Source organism: Gekko japonicus, unplaced genomic scaffold (assembly GCF_001447785.1).
Source record: "Gekko japonicus isolate JY-2015 unplaced genomic scaffold, Gekko_japonicus_V1.1 scaffold1202, whole genome shotgun sequence".
In the NCBI taxonomy this organism is placed as follows: Eukaryota; Metazoa; Chordata; class Lepidosauria; order Squamata; family Gekkonidae; genus Gekko; species Gekko japonicus.
In genome coordinates, this window is record NW_015175394.1 from 403,742 (window position 1) to 431,397 (window position 27,656).

At 46.7% G+C, this 27,656-nt stretch overlaps 1 protein-coding gene across 1 annotated transcript in view; it reads right to left on the reverse strand.

The window, feature by feature from the left end:
• Positions 1–27,656, reverse strand: part of LAMA5 (laminin subunit alpha 5) — a 317,451-nt gene that overhangs the window by 189,255 nt on the left and 100,540 nt on the right. The window contains exon 3 of the mRNA XM_015425665.1: positions 20,874–20,991. Within this exon, the coding sequence (XP_015281151.1) occupies positions 20,874–20,991 (118 nt within the window). The remainder of the gene's footprint in view (positions 1–20,873; positions 20,992–27,656) is intronic.

A 27,656-nucleotide genomic window follows, 5' to 3' on the forward strand; every position in this document is an offset into this window, starting at 1 on the left:
ATGGGGGGTACTTACCTCCTCCTGCTGCTTCCTCCCCTGTCTCCCCCCCCCAGAGTATCGCGGATCCACCCCTTGTAACATTCTAATCAGGTATATAGATTCAGTACACTCAGTATAACAATAACATACAGTTCATACCATATAACAACTACCAGTCAATTTTGCATCCGGTACCATGGCGCCCACGGGCACTGCACTGGGGACCCGTGACCTAAACTGTACTACAACAGGGTAGATATACCTTTTCTCTCAGTGTTGGTTCCTAAATTGATAATGGATAATATTCAAATAGTAATAACAGACTTCTGTTATTGCCAACTATAGAAGCCTGGTGCAGACCTAACACCAAACCATGGTCTGGCGATCCATGGCGCCTACAAGGAGCCTCAAGCATGCATGCATGCATGCATGCATGCTCCCATCTCCCCCTTCCCCTCGCTAGGCTTGCCAAGTCCCCCCGGGGGGCGGGGAAAACCCCGCCCCAGAGGCCCGTTCCCCGCCGCCGGCAGATTGGGCCCCAGGGGGAAACCCACCCCCAAAGTACGTGATGAGCACATCACCCAGAAGTGATGCGACCACACCAGGCACACTGGGGGCGGGGCCACGGTCATCCAAGGGAAAACTCTATGGTTTTCCCTTGGATGGTCGTGCCCTTGCCCCCAGTGTGCCCAGCGTGATCACGTCACTTCCGGGTGATGTGGTTGTGGTGAGCGCGCGCTTTGCGTGCACGCACTCCAGGAAAGAGCCGGGAGTCCCCCGCTCCAGCAAAAGGTAATACTTGGGAACCCTACCCCTCGCACATGGCAAACTAATTAGTTACTTCCTGGTTTGGGGTAAACTGCAGTTAGCCATTACATTCAAACCAGCAAACAATGGCTTGTGCCTGCCTTGCAAGCCAGGAACAACCCACAGTTTCCAAATCTGGTTTTCCAGGCAAGCACAAATCTTACTATGGTTTACCCCAAAGTAGCTATGAACAAATTAGTACACAGCACGCCAAGGGAGGAAAGAGTCCGTGAGTTTAAAACTCCTTTCAGGCTTCATACACATTGCATCAAATAGCTTAAATCAAGTCTCTTTGTCCAAAATGTGTAGCGGTGCTATGCAAGATGAGATATATAATCTTCTTCTACCAGGGTTCCACTGTTGATGAGAAACACAGAACAAAAACAAAAAAACTCAGCACAGCTGAAAAGTTGCCAGAGTTGATTTTCTCAAAATTACCAACTCAGATTTATGACATTGCCACCCAAACAGGTCGGGCTGCCAAACTCCACGTGGGGCCTGGAAATCTCCCAGAATTGCAACTGATCTTCAGATAACTGAGATCAGTTCCCCTGGAGAATGTGGCTGCTTTGGAGGGTGGACTCTATGGCATTATACCCCTCCCCGGACTCCACCCTCAAATCCCCAGGACTTTCCCAACCTTTGATTTGGAAACCCTACAAACAGGGGTTTGCTTCTAAATATGAATAGGGCTGCAGACTTAGCTTTCAGGTAAGATCCTTGCCATGTGCACAGAAAGAGCCAAACTGAAATGTGTCTCTTGTCACTGGAGATGCATCATTCTGCAGTGCAAAAGAGGCAGATAGGGGGTCATACAGCCTCTTTGGCTGCACAGGGACTCTATTTAACTGCACGCCTATGTATTTCAATAGTTTATAGCCACTAGCTTGTTCAGGGAATTTAAAAATTTCAGAACAGGAAATGAAGATTTGAATCTATCATTTAAATTGGTAACTTTTTTCCCTTAGTGATTTAAAAACGGATCTCTCCTCCTAGAAGAACTGCCCATCGTGTGTGATGTGAAAGGTTGTCAGGTGTTTGAAAAGAAAAGCGAGAGTTGCCTGCCTTTGCTTCTCCCTCTGGGATGAGCCTCTGCAGGTCCCCACATCTCAGCCCAGACGTGTCTGCTTGGTTACAATGGCTAGACATCCAGCAGTTCCCATCTGCTGGGTGTATAAAGTGCCCTCAAGGCGCAGCCAAGTTATGGCGACCTCGTAGGGTTTTCAAGGCAAGAGACTAACAGAGGTGGTTTGCCATTGTCTGGCTCTGCATAGCATTCCCTAGACTTCCTTTATGGTCTCCCAGCCAAATACTAACCAGGGCTGACCCTGCTTAGCTTCCAAGATCTGACAAGATCGGGCTACTCTGGGCCATCCAGGTCAAGGCAAAGTGGGAAATCAAACCTGGGTCTCCCAGACCCTGGTCTGACACTCTAACCACTGCACCACGCTGGCCTGTTTGCTGCTGGCTCCTTTTGCCAGTCTCCAAAATACCTTATTTACCCATCTGTCTCCTGCTGCTGTTTGCAGCAGTTGCGGAAGATCCATAAACTCCTGTTGTCTGCCCCATCTATTTTCTCTCCTCCTCTGCCAGTTTTTTTTTTTAATTGGAGCTAGACTCTTACGCAGAATCGCAGGGAAAACACCTGTCCAGACCAGGGGCTAGTTAACATATAGGGAAATCTGCCAGTGGGCCACTGCCCTGGAGAGCCACTGGGTGCCACGTGTAAACACAGCCAAGGCCTAGCAACTGCCAGCTCCTCTGGAGCCAGTTGGTTCAGATCACCAGCAGGTCCCCCCAGCCCCTGACAGAGGGCAGGGGGCAGGGCTGCTCACTCCAGCATGGGAAATTCCTGGAGACTTGGGGGTGGAGCCTGGGGAGGACAGGGACCTCAGTAGGGTACAATGCCATAGAGTCCACCCTCCAAAGCATCCATTTTCTTCAGGGGAACTGATCTCTGTAGTTTGGAGATGAGCTGTAATTCCGGGAGATTCCCAGGCCCCACCTGGAGGCTGACATCCCTACTAGCAATAGTAATCCATGTCAGCTCATCCACTGTCTCCCGTACAGTCTGAAAGAGGAAACAATGAATGAGTAAATGTCCATGGATGAAACCACTGGGCTGAGTGTCCTCTGCAACCCTGGCTTATAGGAGCATGAGAGCTGCTCAGTTTGGGTATTTTAACTTCTCAGTGTGCTCCAGGTCTAGACCCAGAACTGTTTAGCTATCAGTAAGAGGCAGTTTGCCACCACCTACCTCTGCATAGCAACCCTGGAATACTTTGGCAGTCTCCCATCCAGTTACTAACCAGGGCCAGCCCTGATTAGCTTCTGAGATCTGACGAGATCAGGCTATCAGTAAACTAGCTGAATCGTGTGCCTTCAGAGCATATCCTGGGCCAGTTTTTTCCGCCCTGGGGGGGAAGCTCTTTTCTTTAAACCTCTCTGAGGCAGGGAGAGAGTTGGCAAATCGTCACGGTTCTGCTGCTGATGAGAACGTATTTCAAAGCTCAGGGAAAGGGAATCACAGGAGGACTAGATCTCTCATTTAGGCGCTGTGGATGACCCTGCAGGGATACAGGGTATCTTCTGGGTTCTAGTGTTTCTGCCCTGACCTGACCTGGATAGCCCGGGCTAGCCCGATCTCATCAGATCTTGGAAGCTAAGTAGGGTCAGCCCTAACTAGTATTTGGATGGGAGACCTCCAAGGAACACCAGGGGCGTGATGCAGAGGCAGGCAATGGCAAACCACCTCTGGACATCTCTTGCCTTGAAAACCCTACAGGGTCGTCATAACTCAGCTGTGACTTTGCAACACTTTCCACCACCAGTGTCTATAATGACCTGCAAGTCCCTGGAGCTGGTAGGGAGCCCACAGTAATAAATTATACACATTAACTTATCCTATCCTCTGTAATGCGTAACCTCAGAGGTCAGATATCTTTCCCCAAGTTCTTCCTTCTACATAGAACAGCATCCTTCAAATTAAGTGTATTTGACAGATGACTAGGATTCATTTCAAAGGCATAAGGCAATGTTTTTAACAGATCTGTATTAAATTCAGATTTCACAGTTATTTTTATAATATACACAGTTATTCAGAAACACGGTTATTTTTATAATATACATTTAGTGTATTACAACATCGAAAGAAAAAAGTTTGAGTCCAGTGACACTTCTAAAACCAACAAAGTTTAATTCTGGGTATGCTTTTATGTGCATACATACTTCTTCAGATATGTACCTGATAGGGCTGCCAGGTCCCCCGGGGGGGAGGCCCAGAGCCACCCGACGAGGGAACCCTGCCCCCCAAACTGCCCAAATCCAGCCGACGTGCTCAGAGCAATGACATCACTCAGTGTGATGACGTCACCCGGAGGTGACGTCATCATACTGGGCACGTCGCCGGGGGGGGGGGGCTAGCATTCGGCCTGAAAACTCTATGGTATTATAGAGTATCACATCATAGAGAGAGAAAACTCTATGGTATCATACAGTTTTCAAGCTGAATGCTAGTGCCCATCGGTGGTGTGCCTAGCGTGATGACGTCACTTCCAGGTGATGTCATCGTGGTGCGCACTATGCATGTGCGTGAATGTCCTGGACTGGAACCAAAACCCCACCACCACCAAAAAAGGTAAGGGACCTGGCAACCCTAGTACCTGAAGAATTGTGCATGCACACAAAAAGCTTATGCCCAGAATTAAACTTTGTTGGTCTTAAAAGCGCCACTGGACTTAAACCTTCTTCTGTTGCTTCAGACCGACACGGCTACACACCTAAAAAGTTAAAAATTAGCATGAAAAAATTGTAATTTAATTTTTTTAACTTTTTTTAAAAAGCATGATTCCCCTTCCCTAACAAAGTCACGGAGAGTTTGGTGGGTTACGGGATGGGATTTCAGTGGCCACAGCTTTTGAGTTAACATGCTTAATTGATTAGGAAAGCACAATGCATTTCTGGATTAGCATCCAACACAACAACAAAGTGAACATTTTGACCTGCCATTCATGTATAAAAGACGAGCTTCAGGACCTAAACACAGCTGGGGGGAAGCCTTCATGTGGTTTCAAGCATCAAAGGGCCTTGCATTTCCCCATTTTGTACTCTTTGGGTGTTCCAGGAAAAAAATGCATTTGTCATACTCCAATCACAGAGGAGGAAAAAGAAGTATTGTACCCTGGCACCATTCTGGTTAATGCTGGAGAACTCGGCCTGTCATGAAAGGGAAGTCCATTTTATACAGCTGAATAAGATTTGTGCCAGAAACAGACAGGCCAACCCAACATTTTGGCACAATGTACAATAGCAGAAAGAGATGTTAGATTAATTGCCAGTCTGCTTTGTGTTGGCCTGATAAATCTTTTAGGGTATTCCTAATTTTAAAAAATCTTTTGTACTGTTGATAACTGTTTTATTCTTCCTAGCTGTTCCAAAAGTTCAAAAAGGCCATTTCAGTACCAAACTCCACAACCTTCAACAAAAGGTTTCTAGTGCCGTTTGAGAAATTCCTGGAGATTTGGGGGTGGAAAGAAGAAGAAGAAGGATTGGATTTATACCCCGCCCTTCACTACCCAAAGGAGTCTCAGAGCGGCTTACAAACTCCTTTCCCTTCCCCTCCCCACAACAGACACCCTGTGAGGTAGGTGGGGCTGAGAGAGCTCTTGACAGAAACTGCTCTTTTTCAAGAACAGCTCTTATCATAACTATGGCTTGCCCAAGGTCATCCAGCCAGGTGCAAGTGGAGGAGTGGGGAATCAAACCCGGTTCTCCCAGATTAGAGTCTGCACACTTAACCACTACACCAAACTGGCTCTCTGCCAAAGCGCCAAAGGAAGTTTAGAAAACTTATTGAGGGCCAAAAGTTAAAAACATAAGTAAGTATACAAAAGAGTGTTTATTTCAACGACATTTAAAAACCTTGTAGGGGCCCAAATGAAGCCTCATAAAATGTTCAAAGTTGCAAATACACAAAAAAACCCAGTGTATGTCCTGACACATTTTGGCTCACAAGAGCCTTCTTCAGAGGTCAAATAGCACAGAATACACCAAGCAACAGAGTCCCTGTAACACATGTAAGGCAATAAACAATAAATAAAATAGGAACAAAAATGGAATGTTCCAATATGGAATTGAATGGCACACCAAAAGGTTTCTATTTGGGGCCACAAATATATCTGGCTTTGAGTCAGAAGTAGTTGTGTATACTGGAAATAATATCAGTACCAATATGTACCTTCCAGTCTAGGTCCTAAGGGTGCAAATAAAATTGCCTTGTCAGGGACAATGTGCCATCAATATGTAACCCTCTTTTTGGGGGCGAGGATTTGGGGGGATTTTTCCCCTCTTGGGAGGGGATTGGGGGGGTGGAGCCTGGGGAGGGCAGGGTTCAGGGGCAGAGCTCAGCAAGGATGTGATGTAATAGAGTCTAACCTCCAAAGCTGCCATTTCGTTCAGGGGAATCTGTAAGGGCCCTTTTAAGGGCAGAAAGGCGGGATATAAATTTTGTAAACACATAAATAAACCTATCAGTGTAGTCTGGAGACCAGTTGAAATATCATGAGAATGCTGGGCTCCATGGAGGCTGGCAACCCGACTTCAACAATTAATGCTGTAGAACCCACTGCAGGCAGCTCTTCATAAAGCATTAGCAACTATTTTTCCCCATTCACAGTTCATTAGAACGAACCTTAAGTACATGGACTTCCACCCTGCTAAGGAACTGCATTGGAATTGGTGCCATTTAAACTCGTTTATAAAGAAGTAAAGGATGAGCACTGAACTAGCCAAGTGTGCAGATGACACCAAATTATTCAGGATGGTAAAATAAAAAAAAATACAAGAACTCTGGAAGGATTCTATCCAAACTAGGTGAGTAGATAAACAGTCAAATGACATTCTGGTATGTGCACTGGGGCAGAAATCCTAACTTTAGTCACAGTGGACAGCGGCCATAAAAAAAGTAAAAATGGATAGGTAGTATCAGGAAAGGGTCTGAAAAGAAAATGGCTAGAATCATAATGCTTTTGTAGAAATCTACAGTATGGCTACCTTGAGAATACTGTGTACAATTCCAATCACCCCATCTCAAAAAATATATTACAGAACAAAAGAAGGTACAAAAAAAGCAACCAATAGATTGTCTTCCCTAAAGATTTGGTTTAGGGTTGTTTGGGGTTTTTCCAAAACATAAATACACATTGATGGGTCTGATCTGGCAGAGACTGATCAAGAGAGAGATCTTGGAGTTGTAGTAGATAACTCACTGAAAATGTCAAGACAGTGTGTGACTGCAATAAAAAAGGCCAATGCTATGCTGGAGATTATTAGGAAGGGTATTGAAAACAGATCAGCCAATATCATAATTTTGTTGTTCAGTCGCACAGTCGAGTCCGACTCTTCGCGACCCCATGGACCAGATCATGCCAGTGATACATATCATAATGCCCCTATATAAATCAATGGTGCAACCTCATTTGGAATACTGTGTGCAGTTCTGGGCACCACACCTTAAAAAGGATATTATAGCTTTGGAAAAAGTTCAGAAAAGGGCAACTCGAATGATAAAAGGGTTGGAACACTTTCCCTATGAGGAAAGGTTAAAGCGCTTAGGGCTCTTTAGCTTGGAGAAACGACTGAGGGGTGACATGATTGAGGTTTATAAGATTATGCATGGGATAGAGCAGGTAGAAAAGAGGTACTTTTCTCCCTTTCTCACAATACAAGAACTCGTGGGCACTCCATGAAATTGCTGAGCGGTCGGGTTAGAATGGATAAAAGGAAGTACTTCTTCACCCAAAGAGTGATTAACACATGGAATTCACTGCCACAGGAGGTGGTGGCGGCTACAAGCATGGACGGCTTCAAAAGGGAATTAGATAAGCATATGGAGCAGAGGTCCATCAGTGGCTATTAGCCACAAGGTATAGATTGGAGGCTCTGGGGTAAGTGATGCTCTGTCTTCTTGGTGCTTGGGGGGTCAACAGTGGGAGTCTAGTGTCCTGGCCCCACTGGTGGACCTCCTGATGGCACCTGGTATTTTTGGCCACTGTGTGACACAGAGTGTTGGACTGGATGGGCCTTTGGCCTGATCCAACATTGGCGTCTCTTATGTTCTTAAGTTCTAATGATAATGATGATGGAGGGATAAGACAGTAGATTATAAAATTGTGAATGAAGACAGCGGATGATGAGATTTTTATCTCTCTTTCACAAAGCTTGAGCTCAGGATCACCCAATGAAACTGATCAGCGCTGGGTTTGAAACAAATTAAAATGGGTCCTCATTCACACATGTCATGAACCCATGGAATCTACTGCCAAAAGACGTAAAGATGGTCAGTACTTTAGATGGCTTCAACTTGGATGGCAAAGCGCACAGTCCACATTCAGAGGCAGTGTACCCCTGAATACTAGTTGGTGGAAGATGAACAAGGGCAGGAAGACTTCATGGCATCTGACCAGTCACAGCTGAAACAAGATGCTGGGAGAGATGGACCCTTGGTCTCCTCCAGCTGGAATCTTCTTGGTTCGTTGGTTTGACAATGGACACAAATTAGCCCCATCACCATAGCTCTGTCAGAGCTGTTCTCTCAAGGATGGGTCGGGGAAAGAGGTGTCTCAGCCCCGCCTACCTCACAGGGTGTCTGTTGTGGGGAGGGGAAGGGAAAGGAGATTGTATACCGCTCTAAGACTCCAAATGAAGGGCCGGGTATAAATCCAATCATCATCATCATCATCATCATCATCATCATCATCATCATCATCTCCCTCCTCCTCCTCCTCCCCCTCCTCCTCCTCCTCCATCATCGATAAGGCTGCAAATTAATAATCCAGTGGTGCTGTATCTTTATCAAAACGCAATAATTTGCAATGTTGTACTTTGCAGATAGTTCAAATTTAATAGGATGTTCTAAATAGTATGTAACGAGTGAAAGGAGTGCTAAAACAAGACCTGCAGTTTGCATTAGTATTCTGAACTAGGATTCAGTTGATGCGGCTTGCCTTCCTGCCCCAAACACACGAACACATTCACACACAAACAACCCTCCAAGACAAACAAGTGTAGTCTTCAAGGAAAAAAGAATAAAAAATAAGCAGAAGAACCAACTGTCATTGCCTTTGCATGACTCAATGTAAGAGTCTTTGAAATTGGAAGAAAAAAGAGTGCCACCTCTTTTTAAAGTTCTGTTATAACTGAATTTTAAAAAAACAACAAAGTTGCCGCTTGTTCGTCTATCTGCAGAAGGAATCTAATGAGCTCACACATTTAAAGAAATGAAGGTTGGTAGCACACAAAAATCACTGTATAGTCTTTCCAGACACTCCTCCACCAGCTTTTTCTGCTTAAAAGATCATCATAAAGTTTAATTCACATCTTCTACCAATTACCGCTTACGCTCCCTGGAGAAGCCGGTCCTTAACATGTTTGGAGTAGTTTGGCTACTCCCTCCGTGTTTTATAATGATATATTTGTAGAACAAGCTGGTGCTTCTTGGTAACATAAGGATCAGATTCCACTTTGGAAACTGAGAGGCAGCTTCAAACTGAGAAATTCTCATGTTCAATTTCCGTAATTTGTCTTTCCCAGGAATCTACCGGAGGAAGAACAGACAACCCCGTATGTCTGGTCACCAGCGCCTGGTGTCTAGGCAGCTGGGAAAAGGTACTTTCTAGCCTCTCACAAGGAAAGAGGGCTCACCTTCCAAGTCGAGACCACAAATAATGAAGAAAAGGAGACTTCACAAGAAGTTCTCCTCTTCCTTTCATGCTCTATAATGTGTTGCTATAAGTGAGCTATTTGCCAAACGGATTCTCTGACCCTGCCAACCAAATACGGTAATGAGTTTTTTTGCCAGGAAGCCACGCATTTGGGCTTGGTGCTACAGACATCAAAGGCAGCCGGGCATTAATGCCAGCATCTCTAGTTGTGAAAGAGAGACTCCCCCCACCCCACAAATGCCAGACAAGAGCCGATGCAAAATGAGAGGTGATATTAGGGAACTAGATGGTGGGCCACATGTTCCAACAGTTTACGTGCAAGCCAGAGGGCATGCTAGGATAAGTGCAAAAACTGCCTGTGGGTCAAAAGGAGAGACTGGGGGACGTAGAAACACCACCAGACTGCATGAGCATTTTGAAATATAAACTACATGAAATGTTCCACAAAGAAATGAGCATGATGTAGTGGTTACAGAAGGGCTCTGCCACCTCTGGCTCAGTGCAGAACCAAATACGGCTCTTTAAAAAAATAATCAAGCATTTAAGCTAGGGTATATTGGAAGAGTAAGTAGAATGAGAGAATAAACAAACTGAGGCTGAGAATAATCAATATGTCAAGGGAATGTCAGGAAAAAAATTGTCTGAAGGGCTCTATGGATATAGGGATTAAAGGACTTTATGGATAGAGATCCTTTATGAAAAGGGAAATAAGAGGTGAACAATTGATAGAATCATAGAGTTGGAAGGGACCTCCAGGGTCATCTAGTCCAACCCCCTGCACAATGCAGGAAATTCACATATTACCTCCCCCTCCACACCTGCAGTGACTGCTGTTCCACGCCTAGAAGATGAGAAAAAACCTCCAGGATTGCTTCCTGGCCTCAAAGTGGAAATCAGCATTTCCCTGGGCGTGTGAAAAAGGGCCACAAGAACTAAGCACTGTAATCAAAGTGTAAATCATGCATTGCCAGTAATCAAAGTGTAAAACATGCATAAATTTATGCCACTGGGCTAAAACAATCATACAAGGTGCCCTTTTGTATATTTATGATGGATTGTGAAGCCGTACACATGCCACTGCCTAAAAAAGGGCATGCAACAACCCATGTTTGGGTTGTGGAAACTGTATGGATTATTAATAAGTGTGGCGTAGTGGTTAAGAGTGTTGGACTAGTATCTGGGAGACTCAGGTTTGAATACCCACTCGTGACATGGAAGCTCCCTGGGTGACCTTGGGCCAGTCAGACACTCACAGCCTAACCTACCTCACAGGGTTGTTGTGAGGATAAAATGGAGGAGAGGAGAATGGTGGAAACTGATTTGAGTTCCCAATTGGGGCAGGGGGGGGGCAGAAGGTCCCAATGAAGTAAATAAATAAATGTCAGTCATCAGTTAATGTTAAGCTGTGTAACTTGTTATGCAAACTGACTTTGTTACACTGTCTCTTTCTTGATCTTTAGCTCTGAATTCTGACAGTGTTTGGGGCTTTAATTCTAAAAGGTTGTAGATCCCTGAGTAAGACAATAGTCTGAGACACCCAGGCCTGAAATTCCACTATTCCACGGAAGAATGCTAGGTAACTTTGGTCCAAACACATGGTCTCAGTCAAACCTACTTCACAGATCGCTGTTGTAAGGATAAAACGAGGAGGGGAAAGCAATCGTGTGAGCAGCTCTGGGTCCCCAAGGAGAAGAAAAACAAAGTATAAGCATCTAAATAAATAAACGTAAGGAATCACCCTGCCAACAAAAGTCCGTATGGTCAAAACAATGGTATTCCCAGTAGTAATGTACGGCTGCAAGAGTTGGACTATAAGGAAGGCCGAGCGCCAAATAATAGATTCTTTTGAACTATGGTGCTGGAGAAGACTCTTGAGAGTCCCTTGGACTGCAAGAAGATCAAATCAGTTGATCCTAAAAGAAATCAGCCCTGACTGTTTTCTGGAAGGCCAGATACTGAAGCTGAAGCTCAAATACTTTGGCCACCAAATGAGAAGGGAGCACTCACTGGAGAAGACCCTGATGCTGGGAAAGATTGAAGGTCAAAGAAGAAGGGGACGGCAAAGGATGAGATGGTCGGACAGTGTTATCGAGGCAACGGACATGAAATTACGCAAACTCCGGAGCACGATGGAAGACGGGAGGGCCTGGCATGATGTGGTCTGTGGAGTCGCAAAGAGTCGGACTCGACTGTGTGACTGAACAACAACAAAAAGAATATATATTTGTATATTCAGATACAAAGCAGAAAACATTGTTCATCTTGGCTTCATATAGAAAACACATAAAACACCTGGTGGCCTTGTGATAAAGTGTAAGATGAGGGAGAAGGATCTTTACATAATTTGGTACAGAGTTCAGACCCTATTTGGCACAAGAACATAAAACTAGCAGAAATGCGTACAAGCACTACCATAGATTTGCTGCATGGATAAGTCCCTGCCCACCTCCTAAGCTAGGAGCTAAGGGCAGTTCTTAAAAAAACCCAACAGTAAGTCTGGTAAAAGACCTCACCTCTCCTCCAAGCCAGTATAGTGTTCCCAGGTTCCCTCAGACCACCAGTGGAGGGGGGGGTAGGGTTGCCAGCTCCAGGTTGGGAAACTCCTGGGGATTTGGGGGTGGAGCCTGGGGAGGACAGGGGCCTCAGTGGGGTACAATGCCACACAGTCTACCCTCCAAAGCATCCATTTTCTCCAGGGGAACTGATCTCTGTACTTTGGAGATGAGTTGTAATCAGTGTTCCCTCTAAGCTGTGGAGTCTTGTAAGCAAAAATTCTACTTTGTGAGCTCCTGCAATTAAAGTTGTGAGCGAGCAATTTGGCCGCTGCATAAATTAGTTTGCTCTGGAGCCATCCCTTCCTGAGCTAAGACAAAAATGTGTGAGCCGGAGGCTAAAAAACTGTGAGCTAGCTCACACTCAGGGGTCGTTTCGTAGAAAAAGAGCTAGGGGAACTCATTAGCATAGCTCATTAGCATATGCCACACCCCCTGACATCACCGGAAGTGTGTCATGAGGCCACACACCCTGACATCACCGGAAGTGTGTCATAAGGCCACACACCCCACCCCCAACGGTCCCGGCCGCCGGCGGCCTTGCAGCTCCACTGCCGAGCCCCATGAGGGGCCCGGCGGTGGACCTGCAAGGCCGGCGGGAGTGCGAGGAAGCCCCGCGAAGGCCCTCCCTGGCCCCAGGCAGGCAGGGGTGGGGAGAGGCAGGGAGGAAGCAACTTACCCTCCCTCTTCTCCTGCCTCCTCCTGGCTGAATGAGGGCCGGAAGCGGGGTGGCCGGAAGCAGGGGGCGGGGCTTCGTCATGTGCCCCACCCTCCGTACCTCACCCGGGGGAACTGCAATCCCCCCGATCCCCCCCGAAATGACCTCTGCTCACACTAACTCAGCTTAGTGGGAACACTGGTTGTAATTTCAGGGGATCCCCAGGTCCCACCTGGAGGCTGGCATCCCTAAGCCAGGAGAAGGAGCATAGTCATGGCATCCACAAATTTTGGATGACTTATGCCTTAGCTTTGAAATACTTCTTTTTGGTACCAGGAATCAATACAATACACAGCAGCATGCATTAGAAAATGTTATATGGAGATGCATTTTGTCCACTTCAGTCTTAATCCATCTTCCTGTCTAGAAATTCCTGCAAGTCTTTCCTGTGTAAAGTCAGCATTAACTTTCCAATAAATGTTTGAAATGACAGATAAGGATCCTACAAGGCAGGAAGGAAATGACAGGAACCCATCACAAAGACATCTGAATGGCCTCAGTAAGTTGGGGGGGGGCGGCAACTCCCAGCCAGTTGCCCTAATCTTTACTTGCACAGCCGCCTTAGGATAGACAAAGTGAATTTATGACTGCTTTATCAAGACAGAACTAAACAATAAAGAATCCTCCTTAAACAAATATATAAAACTATTTAGAACCAGGATTTGTTGTTGTTCAGTCGCACAGTCGAGTCCGACTCTTCGCGACCCCATGGACAATCTCCCGCCAGGCTCTCCTGTCTTCCGCCGTCCTCCGAAGTTGGCTCAATTTCATGTTCGTTGCATCGCTGACACTGTCTAACCATCTCATCCTTTGCCGTCCCCGTCTTCTTTGACCTTCAATCTTTCCCAGCATCAGGGTCTTTTCCAGTGAGTGCTCCCTTCTCATTTGGTGGCCAAAGTATTTGAGCTTCAGTTTCATTATCTGGCCTTCCAGGGAACAGTCAGGGTTGATTTCTTTGAGGATTGACTGATTTGTTCTTCTTGCAGTCCAAGGGACTCTCAAGAGTCTCCTCCAGCACCATAGTTCAAAAGAATCTATTCTTCGGCGCTCGGCCTTCCTTATAGTCCAACTCTCACAGCCATACATGACTACTGGGAATACCATTGCTTTGACCATGCGGACTTTTGTTGGCAGGGTGATGTCTCTACTTTTTATCATGCTGTTTAGGTTCGCCATCGCTTTCCTCCCAAGGAGCAGGCGTCTTTTAATTTCATGGCTGCAGTCACAGTCTGCGGTGATCTGGGATCCCAGGAACGTGAAGTCTGTCACTACTTCCACAGCTTCCCCTTCTATTTGCCAAGGAGTGATGGGGCCGGATGCCATGATCTTAGTTTTTTTGATGTTGAGCTTCAAGCCCACTTTTGCGCTCTCCTCTTTTACCCTGAGCAAGAGGCTCTTTAGGTCCTCTTCACTTTCTGCCATTAGAGTGGTATCGTCTGCATATCTGAGGTTGTTGATCTTTTCCCCAGCAATCTTAATTCCCGCTTGTGATTCATCCAGGCCAGCATTTCGCATGATGTACTCTGCATATATATTAAATAAGCAAGGCGACAATATACATCCTTGTCGTACTCCTTTTCCTATGCTGAACCAATCAGTTGTTCCATATCCGGTTCTAACTGTCGCTTCTTGGCCCTTATACAGGTTTCTCAAGAGACATGTGAGGTGGTCTGGTACTCCCATCTCTTTAAGGACCTGCCATAGTTTGTTGTGATCCACACAGTCAAAAGCTTTAGCATAGTCAATGAAGCAGAAGTAGATATTTTTCTGGTACTCTCTTGCTTTCTCCATAATCCAGCGAATGTTGGCAATTTGATCTCTAGTTCCTCTACCTCTTCGAAACCCAGCTTGTACTTCTGGTAGTTCTCTATCCACGTACTGTTGAAGCCTAGCTTGTAGGATCTTGAGCATGACCTTGCTAGCGTGTGATATGAGTGCAATTGTGCGATAGTTTGAACATTCCTTGGCATTGCCCTTCTTTGGGATTGGAATGTATACTGACCTTTTCCAATCCTGTGGCCACTGTTGCGTTTTCCAAATTTGCTGGCAAATGGAGTGCAGAACTTTAACAGCATCATCTTCTAAGACTTTGAATAGCTCAGCTGGAATACCATCACCTCCACTAGCTTTGTTGTTAGTAATGCTTTCTAAGGCCCATTTAACTTCACATTCCAGGATGTCTGGCTCGAGGTCAGTGATTATACCGTCGTGGTTGTCAAGGACATCGAGGTCTTTCTTGTATAGTTCTTCTGTGTATTCTTGCCATCTTTTCCTAATCTCTTCTGCTTCTGTTAGGTCCCTACCGTTTTTGTCCTTTATCATGGCCAGCTTTGCATGGAACGCTCCCTTGATTTCTCCAACTTTCTTGAAGAGATCTCTAGTCCTTCCCATTCTATTGTTTTCTTCTATTACTTTGCACTGTTCATTCAGGAAGGCCTCCTTATCTCTCCTTGCTGTTCTCTGGAAATCTGCGTTCAGTTGGGTAAATCTTTCCTTTTCGCCTTTGCCTTTCGCTTTCCTTCTTTCCTCTGCTATTTGTAAAGCCTCATCAGAAAGCCACTTTGCTTTCTTACATTTCTTTTTCTTTGGGATGGTGGTGATTGCTGCCTCCTGTACGATGTCACGAACCTCTGTCCATAGTTCTTCAGGCACTCTATCTATCAAATCCAGACCCTTGAATCTATTCTTCACCTCTACTGTATATTCATCAGGGATGCGATCTAGGTCAAACCTGAATGGCCTCGTGGTTTTCCCAATTTTCTTCAGTTTAAGTCTGAATTTTGCAATGAGTAGCTCATGATCTGAACCACAGTCAGCTCCAGGTCTTGTTTTTACTGACTGGATAGAGCTTCTCCATCTTTGACTGCAAATTATATAGTCAATCTGATTTCGGTGTTGCCCATCTGGTGATGTCCATGTGTAGAGTCGCCTCTTAGGTTGTTGGAAAAGGGTGTTCGCTATGACCAGTGTGTTCTCTTGACAAAACTCTGTTAACCTTTGCCCTGCTTCATTTTGCTTTCCAAGGCCAAACTTGTCTGTTATTCCAGTTACCTTTTGACTTCCTACTTTAGCATTCCAGTCCCCTATGATGATGAGGACATCATTTTTTGGTGTTAGTTCTAGGAGGTGTTGTAGGTCTTCATAGAACCGGTCCACTTCAGCCTCTTCTGCATCAGTGGTTGGGGCATACACTTGAATTACTGTGATGTTGAATGGTTTGCCTTGGAATCGGACAGAAATCATTCTGTCATTTTTGAGATTGTATCCCAGTACTGCCTTTTGCACTCTCTTGTTGACTATAAAGGCCACACCATTTTTTCTACGAGATTCCTGGCCACAGTAGTAGATATAATGGTCTTCTGAGTTAAATTCGCCCATTCCTGTCCACTTTAGTTCACTGATTCCTAGGATATCGATGTTCAGTCTTGCCATCTCATTTTTGACCACGTCAAGCTTACCTTGATTCATAGATCTTACATTCCAGGTTCCTATGTAGTATTGTTCTTTGCAGCATTGGACTTTCCTTTCACCATCAGACACATCCACAACTGAGGGTCCTTTCGGCTTTGGCCCAGCCGCTTCACTCTTTCTGGGGTTACTTGTACTTGCCCTCTGCTCTTCCTCAGTAGCATATTGGACACCTTCCGACCTGAGGGGCTCATCTTCCGGCGTCATATCTTTTAGCCTTTTGATACTGTCCATGGGGTTTTCTTGGCAAAAATACTGGAGTGGGTTGCCATTTCCTTCCAGGAAACCAGGATACAACTTAGGTAAATGAGCAATGGGGAAAAAATGAAAAACATTGACCTGTTGAGTCCAGTGGCACCTTTAAAACCAACACAGTTTTGGTTGCGGTTTTGTTGGGCTTAAAGGTGCCACTGGACTCAAACTCTGCTCCGCTGCTTCAGACCCACATGGCTACCCCACCTGAATCTATTGTCCTGTTAAGAGTCACTGTGTGATATCAAGGGGCTTGCCTTGCAATGACTCGCTTCCTTTCTCCATGGTCGGGGACAAAGAGTGGCAATAGGGGAGCAGCAGTCCAGGAGGCACCCACTGGAATGTGCTTTCCTCGATGCTGTTTAACATCTATATGCGCCCCCTTGCCCAGATTGCCCGGAGGCATGGGCTGGGATGTCACCAGTACGCTGATGACACCCAGCGTTATCTGATGTTGGGTAGTCGGTCCAGCTCCAGACCGGAAGATCTGGACCAGGCACTACAAGTTCTGGCTGGTTGGCTTATGTTGAGTCGGCTGAAATTGAATCTGATGGAGGTCCTGTGCCTGAGTCGGGGCAGTGCGGGGGTAGGGATCCCACTCCCAACCTTTGATGGGGCGCCACTGGTGCCAGCATCGACGGTGAGGAGTCTGGGAGTGCTCCTGGATGCCTCCTTATCAATGGAGGCCCAGGTAGCAGCCACTGCCAGGTCAGCTTTTTACCACCTTTGGCTGATCGAGCAGTTGGTTCCCTTCCTCAACCGCAGCGACCTGGCAACGGTGATCTACATGATGGTCACCTCAAGACTAGACTACTGCAACACTTTCTACATGGGGCTGCCCTTGTCGCAAATTCGGAAGCTGCAGCTAGTGCAGAATGGTGCGGCCAGGCTTCTGATAGGTCTCCCCAGGTGGGAGCACATCCAGCCCGTGCTAAAGTCACTGCACTGGCTGCCAATAGCATACTGAATTCGCTTCAAGGTGCTGGTACTTACCTTTAAAGCCCTTTATGGCCAGGGTCCAACATACCTGAGGGACCACCTTTCCCCATACCTACCCCAGAGAGCACTACGGTCGGGGTCACAAAATCGATTGACCCTCTCGGGCCCTAAAGATGCCAGGTTTGCAATTACCAGGGCCAGGGCCTTCTCAGTAGCGGCTCCATACCGGTAGAATGAGCTCCTAGAAGAGATTAATTACAGCCCTGGTCCTTGGCTCTTGTCAACTAGCCTGTGCCGCCTGTGTGTTAGGAAGATCAGGAGTGGAACGATGGTGGGATCTTGTGTACACTCTTAAGTACGCCATCTTATAACAATTAACTTATTATGCAGCACTTTATAAATTTATGACTGTTTCAACCGAACTGTTTTAGGTGATTTTATGTGATTTTAATTGTTTTGTATTAACCAGAAGAGGAGAAGAAGAAGAGATTGGATTTATACCCCGCCCGTCACTCGGAGTCTCAGAGTGGCTTACAAACTCCTTTCCCTTCCCCTCCCCACAACAGACACCCTTAGGGTTGCCAAGTCTGGCAAACTTACCGGCGGGGGAGGCCCCAATGAGGTAGGGAGTAGGCTCCGTATGCGCGCACGCCCCGCCGCCACATCACCGGAAGTGACATGCGACGTTGCTGACATTGGGGGCGTGGCTGAGCTCATCGGGGGAAAACCATATGACGCAGCTTTGGGGAGCGGAGTTCCACCCGGGGCCCGATTCCGCCGCGGCAGAAATCAAGCCTCCAAAGCGGGGGTTTCCCCGCCCCCATTTGGCAACCCTAGACACCCTGTGAGGTAGGTGGGGCTGAGAGAACTCTGACAGAAGCTGCTCTTTTTCAAAAACAGCTCTGACAGAACTATGGTGTGCCCAAGGTCATCCAGCAGCTGTGAGTGGAGGAGTAGGGAATCAAACCCGGTTCTCCCAGATTAGAGTCTGCGCACTTAACCACTACACCAAACTGACTCCACCAGAACGGAACTCATTCTTCACATGGCTCTTCTTACCATCTTGCCCCAACATATTTGTAAAAATTCAGCTTTGCTGACTGCATGTCCCTAGAGTAACAGGGTACTACACTAAGTTCCAGCTAGAGCTGCCAAACTTTGACCAAATTCTGGTAGCTGTACCTTTAATTAACCAACTATATTTCTACACCTCTTCTCCTTGCTGCTCAAAAGAGCTTGCAATAAAATCGAACTGTTTAAAAACCAACCAGAAAGGGACATATTAAAACAATAGCCAAAGCATCTCCAAGCAAAACAATTAAAAGCAAGTGGTTTTTATGGTCAATTCACAGCTAACTGCAGCAGATCTCCCTGCCCTAATGGACATCACCTGCTGATTTCTACAGATCAAGTTGGTGCTAAAAGAACAGGCAGAACAGGTCAGTCAACAACCCAGGGCTGTAGCCCGTGGGGGGGGGGCAGCAGGCAGCGCCCCCTATTACATCAGGGACACCCCGTATTGAAATGCCCCCCACCAGGGCCATAGCCAACAGAGGGGCGCCGCAGGGCCCCCACGAAGGAGAAAAGTGGCGTGCCCCCATGTCAGGCAGCCAACCTTTTGTGGTGGGCACAGTGGTGGGGAGAGGGGGGGGGATGAGCTCCTTACCCCCGGCCCACCAGCAGGCAGTAGCTGCTCTCAGAAAGGAGGGGAAGCCGAGTGGAGGTGCTTCATTGTGGAGGTCGAGCTCCACACTGGCAGCCCATTGCAGCCGGGCGGTCGGCTGACGCCAGGCGAGAAGCGCCAGGCTGTCGGGCTGGAGAATCCCCTCCAAGGCAAGGCGAGCAGGGCAGGAGTCAGTGAGCCGCTGCAGTCTTCACTCTCTCTCCGTTAATTAAATTAGCAGCCCCCACATCCGACACCTCGTGCCTCTCCCGGAAAAGTTCCTAGCTACAAGGCCTGCAACAACCGTAATTCCAGGATATAAATGATCATGTTCCTCTGCCTTCACTCTGACGGTGGAGCTCTTTGGGGCTAGGAAGTGGGATTAGTCCTCTGTCAGGGCTCCTGCGTCTTTAATAACTGCATAGCAAGGGAAATTCAGCAGTTAAGGGTTTTCACAGCACTGAATTTGAATGCCAGGAATAGCTTCAGCTGCTAAATTTTTGTTTGTATCGCAGCTGTTAACACTGTCGGAGTCAGCCACCCAAAACTTTGGCAATTCTTCCAACTCTTTCTTCTAGAATCCCAGGCCTCTGGAAGTTTGGAAGAAGACTCTGCAGAACTCAAGGTCTGGCCCTCACACTGCCTAAAAGCCATTACATCCTGGGGAAATGAAACAATCAATAAACAAAGGAATTTAGCATAGGAACTGGAAGAGGGCGGATGGTGTTGATATTTTGCCTCCTGGCTCCATCAAAACACGCTGACATGTCTCCTTTGAAAACTGTATGTACGTGGGTATAAGGCAGACTGAACACACTCAGAGATCTGCCTTTTCAAAGTGTAGGATTCTGTACATTTACCAACTGTTCATAAGGAATTTCAGCACGTCAAGTTTTTGGTCATGACCCAGGACCACTGTGACAGTTCTGAAAAGCTACACCAGCCATAGCTCTCATCTATGCAAATATGAAAGTTATGAGACGGCTACTGTCGAAAATCCATGATTCTTTACAGTAAGGCAGGGGTCCCCAACCTTTTTAAGCCTGTGGCCAACACTGGAAGTCTAACACAGCATGGTGGGTGCTGCCACAGGAGACAGAGCCAGGCAAAAAATGGCTACTGTTGTAGCCCAGAGGCGCTGCCTTACTCTCGGGTAGCTCCAACAACAGGGAACCCCATTTCTAACCTGAACCGGAGACCTGCAAAGTCAGGCCAAGGGAGGCACTCTTGGCCTGAACCACAGAGCTAGCCAAAAGCTCAGTAAAAGGGATTCTGTTTCAGGTTGCACAAGGCAGCCCTCGAAGCAATCTCCAGTCTTTCCCCCCTCCACCCAGCAAAGCGAGCTCCACCAGGTACCATGTCTACATTTCTAAAGCTATTCAGTAGCCACCTGGCAAATAGCTCGTCTCCAAACCTTCACGCAGCCCTTTTGTGTGATACCTATGTCTATGTGGAAATCCTTTGTTTCCCCACCTGTCCTTCCTGCCCCCTCCCACAGGATACCAAGATAAACCAATCAGACATTAAAATTAGCAACGATCCTTCCTGTCACAAATCAGGGACCCATTTCCCACATATTGTCTAAGCCTGGGACCTATTCAACCTGCCTTGGCAGGACCATCAGTGGTCATCAATGAAGTCCCAGAGGGGCAGAGTCTGGATTCTGAGATTAATGCCCGTTGAGGGCTCTACTGGAGCTGGCTGAATGGGTTTGATGACCACTGGAGAAGAACACCAAGATTTACAAATGTTCAGAAACGAATGTTCATACTCACAAGCAAAGTACTGCCAAGGCTCATAGGTAAGTCCAAAATCGGTTGACCGCTCAAGCACCCACAGATCTGGACGAGGGGAATTCGCAAACTTGATCAGAACGTAAGCCACGTGGAACAGCTGTTAAGAGAGAAACTTGTTTAGGTCAGAGAGAAAAGCAATGCACACCCTCTGAAGCAAAATTTTCTCCTCAAAAAGTAAACTACTGCTGCACTTTGAATAGATGGGCACACTCTTGTGGTGGAAAAGCTTTATTTCAATGCTAATCAGGAGTCAAAACGAACCTCTCAGTACTGGGAAGGTTTTAAGAAAGTCCTAAGATGATGAAGAAGGAGGAGGAGGAGGATTAATTACCCTGCCCTTCACTCGGAGTCTCAGAGAGACTTACAAACCCCTTTCCCTTCCCAACCCCACAACAGATACCTCGTGAGGTAGGTGGGGCTGAGAGAGCTCTTTCAAGAACTGCCTTTTCAAGGACAGCTCTTGTCAGAACTATGGCTTGCCCAAGGTCATCCAGCAGCTGCAAGTGGAGGAGTGGGGAATCAAACCTGGTTCTCCCAGATTAGAGTCCGCACACTTAACGACTACACCAAACTGGCTTTGAACTATGCTGATCTTCCATATTGGATATAGACTGGCATATCCTATGTATACCGGAACAGTTGCCTTTCCACAGCAAGCACACAGGTGTGGCAAGGAAAATGTGCTTTGTTACCAGGCAATGTGTTATACAACTGGGAAAACAAGAAGCTGCCATATCTATTCAGCACGTGCCCCCTTCCCCACTAGGAAAGCTACGCTTGTTTTTCTCAAAGGAATAGAGGGCCATCCTCAAAATACTGGCCTGCACTCATAGCAAGGTCTCACTGACTACCAAAAGAATAAAGGAGGAGGAAGGGTTTTTTAGTCTGCATAACCATTCTGAAAGAACTCCATGAACAGACAAGCATCCTAGATACAAGGCTGTAGGAGGAAGAAGACAGGGAAATATTCTGAACTAGGAAGAAAAATATTCACATAAGAAACAATAAGCAACTAAATCAGCTACAAGTCTGAAAATGGCAGCATAACGTCAACAGTTTATCTAAATCTGAGGAGTTTGACTGTTTATAGAGTAGTCGCTGAATGGAAGTGGCAATTCATATTTTCCTTGCCAGTTTGGTGTGTAGTGATTAGGAGCGCAGACTCTAATCTGGGAGAACCGGGTTTGATTCTCCACTCCTCCACATGCAGCTGCTGGTGTGACCTTGGGTCAGTCATGGCTCTCTCAGAGCTGTTCTCTCAAAAGCAGTCCTCCAAAGAGCTCTCTCAGCCTCGCCTACCTCACAGGGTGTCTGTTCTGGGGAGGGGAAGGGAAAGGAGATTGTAAGCCACTCTGAGACTCCTTTGGGTAGTGAAGGGCAGGGTACAAATCCAATCTCCTCTTCTTCTTATGTGTTCCTGCTGCTTGGGGGGGGGTCTGTTCCTCACATATTTTTCTCCCTCTAGTGGTCAATTTGATATTACAATGCTTTCTGCCTGGCCTTAAAACCTGCAGTTTAAAATCTGCAAGGAGATATGTCAGACATAACACACTGTAACAGAGAACCAACCACTAGAGGGAGCAAAACATGTGCGGAACAGACAACCCCCCCCCCAAAGCAACAGGAACACACAACCAAGGGAACTGAGAATGCGGAAAAGCCCACAATGAACAAAAACATGAGAAGGGCCCTGCTGGATCGGACCAGTTGTCCCTCAAGTCCAACATCCTGTTGCACACAGCGGCCAAGAAATCTGAAGGCAAACAAACAGGGCAAGGGAGCAAGGCTTTACCCCTGATGTTGGTTTAGACCATGCTGATCTCTAATGGCTGCTGGTGCATCCTTCCCTGCTCTAGATTTGTTCACTGGGAGAAACAACCCAGTCCTTGAAGCGGGCTGCAGGTGCATGGGCCACAGAAGGGGGTCCCATTTTCTGGAACTATGAAAAAATCTAGAAAAATATGTTTCCCCTGCTTTGTAAAATGTGTATATGAAAATATCACCTATACTCCTTTCCAGTGGCTGATATAGATGGTGTATCCTTCCCCCCGCCCCTGGATTTGCTTACTAGAGGAAACAGACCAGTCCTTGATGCAGACTGCATGTACACGGGTCACAGAAGGACACGAACAGAGGAAAAATTGAGGTTGGGGGGGGGGTGCATTTTCTGGAACCACAGAAAATTCTAGAAAAATCTGTTTCCCCTGCTTTGCAAAATATGCATGCAAAAAAATGTTTTTACCCATACTCCTTTCCTGTCTCATGGAAAACTAGCCTACAGGTGAGAATTGAAGGATACCCTGGAATTACAGCTCATCTCCAGATTACAGAAATCAGCTCCCCTGGAGAAAATGGATACTCTGGAGGCTGGACTCTATAGTTTTGTAATCCACTGAGGTCATCCCCAAGCTCCATCCCCAAAACTTTGGGAGTTTCCCAACCTGGATCTGGCAACCCTATCCTCCCAACCCCCAAATACTTGGCAACCCTGTGGAAAACATTCTGACTGTTTTTCTCAAATCAAACTTTTCTTCAGGACAGTTAATTCCACACCTAGCTAGTCAGCCATATGGAGAAGAAACTGGACCCTATAAAATACACACCCGCCCAGTTTCACTGACAAGAGTAGCAAGTAGCCTCTGATAAAACTTTTTTAGCATTTGGCTTGAGCTGCTCCCAATTAGCTCAAATGCTGATTTATGCAACCATGTCCTTGCCAAGACTGAAATAAATGTACAGCTTAAGAATGTCAGCACTTGGGGGGGGGGGGAACACTCAGAAACAGAATTTCCCTTCACGGACTGGCACCGGCTCTCTCCAAAACTCCTTCCTTTATCATCCTGTCCAAAAGTGATATTTAAAGGCAGAAAAAACCCCTTCTTTTATCTATAAGAAGCCTTAAAGAACACACACCGAAATGTAGAATTTATGAGAGTACACAAAGGCAATTCAAAGCAAGGAATGAAGCTGTGTGAGACTGGCTTGGCCAACAGAGATGTCCGCTCCGTGACACTCAATCCCAGGAGTCCTAGCTCCAATCAACAGAAATTCCCTGCTGTATTAATTCTGCAGTATTTTTAGATTCTGATGAGCTCCTGGGGCAAATACATACAGAACCCCCCACTGAGATCAATACACAAGAGGGAAGGACAGAAAAGGAGTCAGTGAGAAAGCATGCAAGGCACTCCCTACCTCCTAGCCATGGTTTGGAAATCCAGCAGCGTTAGGCCTGCAGTGAGCCTTAGGACTAATCAAATTCTTTAGACAAAATTGACTGTAACAATTACTAAATGCTAAGCACATGTGATCTTGTCCTGTTCTAATCTCAACATCTGTTCTCAACCATGTATTGGGTTTCTGTAGCGAATGGAAACACTTAGCAGGAAGATTTCATTTCAATCCGGCTGAGGCCCTCTGGCCCGCAGAAGAACAACCTGACTTATAGTACAGCATGATCCTAAGCCGTTACCACCAAATCTACCAAATTCAATGGGCTAAAATTACAGTAACTCTGCACAGGATCCTCCTGTCAATGGCCTGCATCTTCCCCCACACCTGCCTCTGAAGTCAAACATTCCCATAAGGAATTGAGATTAAAGCCTCAGGGAAGGTGGGAACTGAGAGGATGAGGGACCATTGCTTGCCTATCCTACTAAAACGAGGCTAGCTGAGAAATAACTGTGGCGGAAGAAAGCGATGTCAAGTCGCAGCCAACTTATGATTACCACCTAGGGGTTTCAAGGCGAGAGACAAACAGAGGTGGTTTGCCATTGCCTGCCTCTGCATCACAACCCTGAACTTCCTTGGTGGTCTCCCATCCAATTACTAACCAGGGCCGACCCTGCTTGGCTTCCGAGATTGTATGAGACTGGGCTACCCTGGGTCATTCAGATCAGGGTGAGAAATAAGTACAGGGACCTAAAGAAATCCCAGCAGCTGTGGACCAAAAGCAATGATATCACAAAGGTGTGATACTGCTATCTCTATTTATTTAAAGTAGTTTATGCCCCGCCTCTCCAAGTGCCCGTACAAAGTGAGTTATCTAACTCCATGATAGAACATGGCTACCATAAAATAAACCTGCTGCCCCCACTTCTTTGTGGACTAATTTCATGGAAGATTAAGGTACTTGACTGCTGCAAACCCATCATCTTATGAAAATGGACAGCTGCCAATGGCACTAACTAGCATAAGCGATCTTCTTATTAGCTGAACCTCCCAGGCCAGATTCTATAGTCAGCTGCTCTCTCCGAGGACTCAGTTCTCACAGGTTTACATCTGTTTCTTGGCAAAGAAAATCGTGACTAAATGCCAGCCAACCAAGTTATGCATTCTCTTGCTTCATACTGTACATTCTTCCCTGAAATGGCTTCAGTCTTTGGGGAACAGGATAACATCCCTGCCAAAACTTTGCATGGCTTCTGCCTTGATGGTTTTCACTGTTCCCTTTCCAGTTTCCCACAAAACTCACTGATGTAAGAGAACTTTGCATATAACTTGCCACTCGTTGACATCTGAGGCATTTGCCTTCTTGGATAATAAGTCTATGGAAAGTTCGTGTCAAAAATGGCACCTGGGTTTTGGCCACTGTGTGACACCGAGTGTTAGACTGGATGGGCCATTGGCCTGATCCAACATGGCTTTTCTTATGTTCTTATCAAAGGCCTTTTTTCACAAATGTTTAATATAGGTCCCGGACAAACGCAGAATTAGCCGCACAACAGGGACGAATGCCAGGCGGATTTTTTACGAAAACATCTGGCAAGTGTCCCGCACCCGTCAGCAACCCATATCACCCTGCCAAAGATGGGGAGTAAAAAGATACCTGGGAAAGTGCACTAGTTTCCGGAAAACGCGCAGCGCGGGTGCGGGTGTCTGACTGCGGAAGCGCTGGTATCCCATCGCATCCAGCGCCCATCTGCATCCCACCGGATTTTTTTTACACCACCGTGGTATGCACACAAACGCGGAACTGTGCATGCGCACAAACGCATTACTGTTGAACCGCCTCGCCCTTCTTTGCCATGCTTCATCATCAATGTGTGATCCGCGGCTGATGGCCTGAGCACGGAACCTCAGGGGTGCGTCTGATCGTGATACTGTGCTTCATTTTGCTCCAGAGCAAAAAGCCTCGCTTCCCCCACCCACCCCCGGATTATCTCGCTCGTCTGACCAGGACCACAGATTAGTTTTCCCTTAACATCCTTCAATCACTCTTTAATTCATAAAGGTAATTTCAGAGGGGAGGGGCCATGGCTCAGTGACCGAGCATCTGCTTGGCATGCAGAAGTTCTTCAGTTCAATCCCTGGCAACACCAGTTAAAAGGACCGGGCAACAGGTGATGTGAAAGACCTCTGCCTGAGACCCTGGACAGCTGCTGCTAGTCTGAGTAGGCAATACTGACCCTGATGGACTGAGGGTCTGATTCAGCATAAGGCAGCTTCATTTGTTCATGTGGCTATCCTCTGAACACATGAACACACGTATTCATGTGTTCAGAGGGTAACCATGCTGGCCTGCAGTAGAACAGCTAGATATGACTCCAGTAGCACCTTCAAGAGCAAGAAGATTTTAGGGGTATGAGCAGCTGCTGGTGTGACCCTGGGTCAGTTGCAGGTTCTTTCAGAGCTGTTCTTTCACGAGCAGTTCTTGAAAGAGCTCTCCCAGCCCCACCTACCTCACAGGGTGTCTGTTGTGGGGAGGGGAAGGGGAAGGAATATTGTAAGCCGTTCTGAGACTCCTTTGGGTAGTGAAGGGCGGGGTATAAATCAGTGTTCCCTCTAAGCTGTGTTAGTGTGAGCTAGCTCACAGGTTTTTAGCCTCCGGCTCACACATTCTTGTCTTAGCTCAGGAAGGACGGCTCCAGAGCAAACTAATTTATGCAGTAGCCAAATTGCTCACTCACAGCTTAAATGCCAGTAGCTCACAAGGTAGAATTTTTGCTCACAAGACTCCACATAAGAACATAAGAGACGCCAATGTTGGATCAGGCCAAAGGCCCATCCAGTCCAACACTCTGTGTCACACAGTGGCCAGAAATACCAGTGCCATCAGGAGGTCCAGCAGTGGGGCCAGGACATTAGAAGCCCTCCCACTGTTGACCCCCCCCCCCAAGCACCAAGAAGACAGAGCATCACTTGCCCCAGAGCCCCTAGCTATACCTTGTGGCTAATAGCCACTGATGGACCTCTGCTCCATATGCTTATCTAATTCCCTTTTGAAGCCGTCCATGCTTGTAGCACCCACCACTTCCTGTGGCAGTGAATTCCATGTGTTAATCACTCTTTGGGTGAAGAAGTACTTCCTTTTATCCGTTCTAACCCGAACGCTCTGCAGTTTCATGGAGTGCCCACGAGTTCTTGTATTGTGAGAAAGGGAGAAAAGTACCTCTTTCTCTACCTGCTCTTTCCCATGCATAATCTTATAAACCTCGATCATGTCACCCCTCAGTCGTCTTTTCTCCAAGCTAAAGAGCCCTAAGCGCTTTAACCTTTCCTCATAGGGAAAGTGTTCCAACCCTTTTATCATTCGAGTTGCCCTTTTCTGCACTTTTTCCAAAGCTATAATATCCTTTTTAAGGTGTGGTGCCCAGAACTGCACACAGTATTCCAAATGAGGTCTCACCATTGATTTATATAGGGGCATTATTATATTGGCTGATCTGTTTTCAATACCCTTCCTAATAATCCCCAGCATAGCATTGGCCTTCTTTATTGCAGTCACACACTGTCTCGACATTTTCAGTGAGTTATCCACTACAA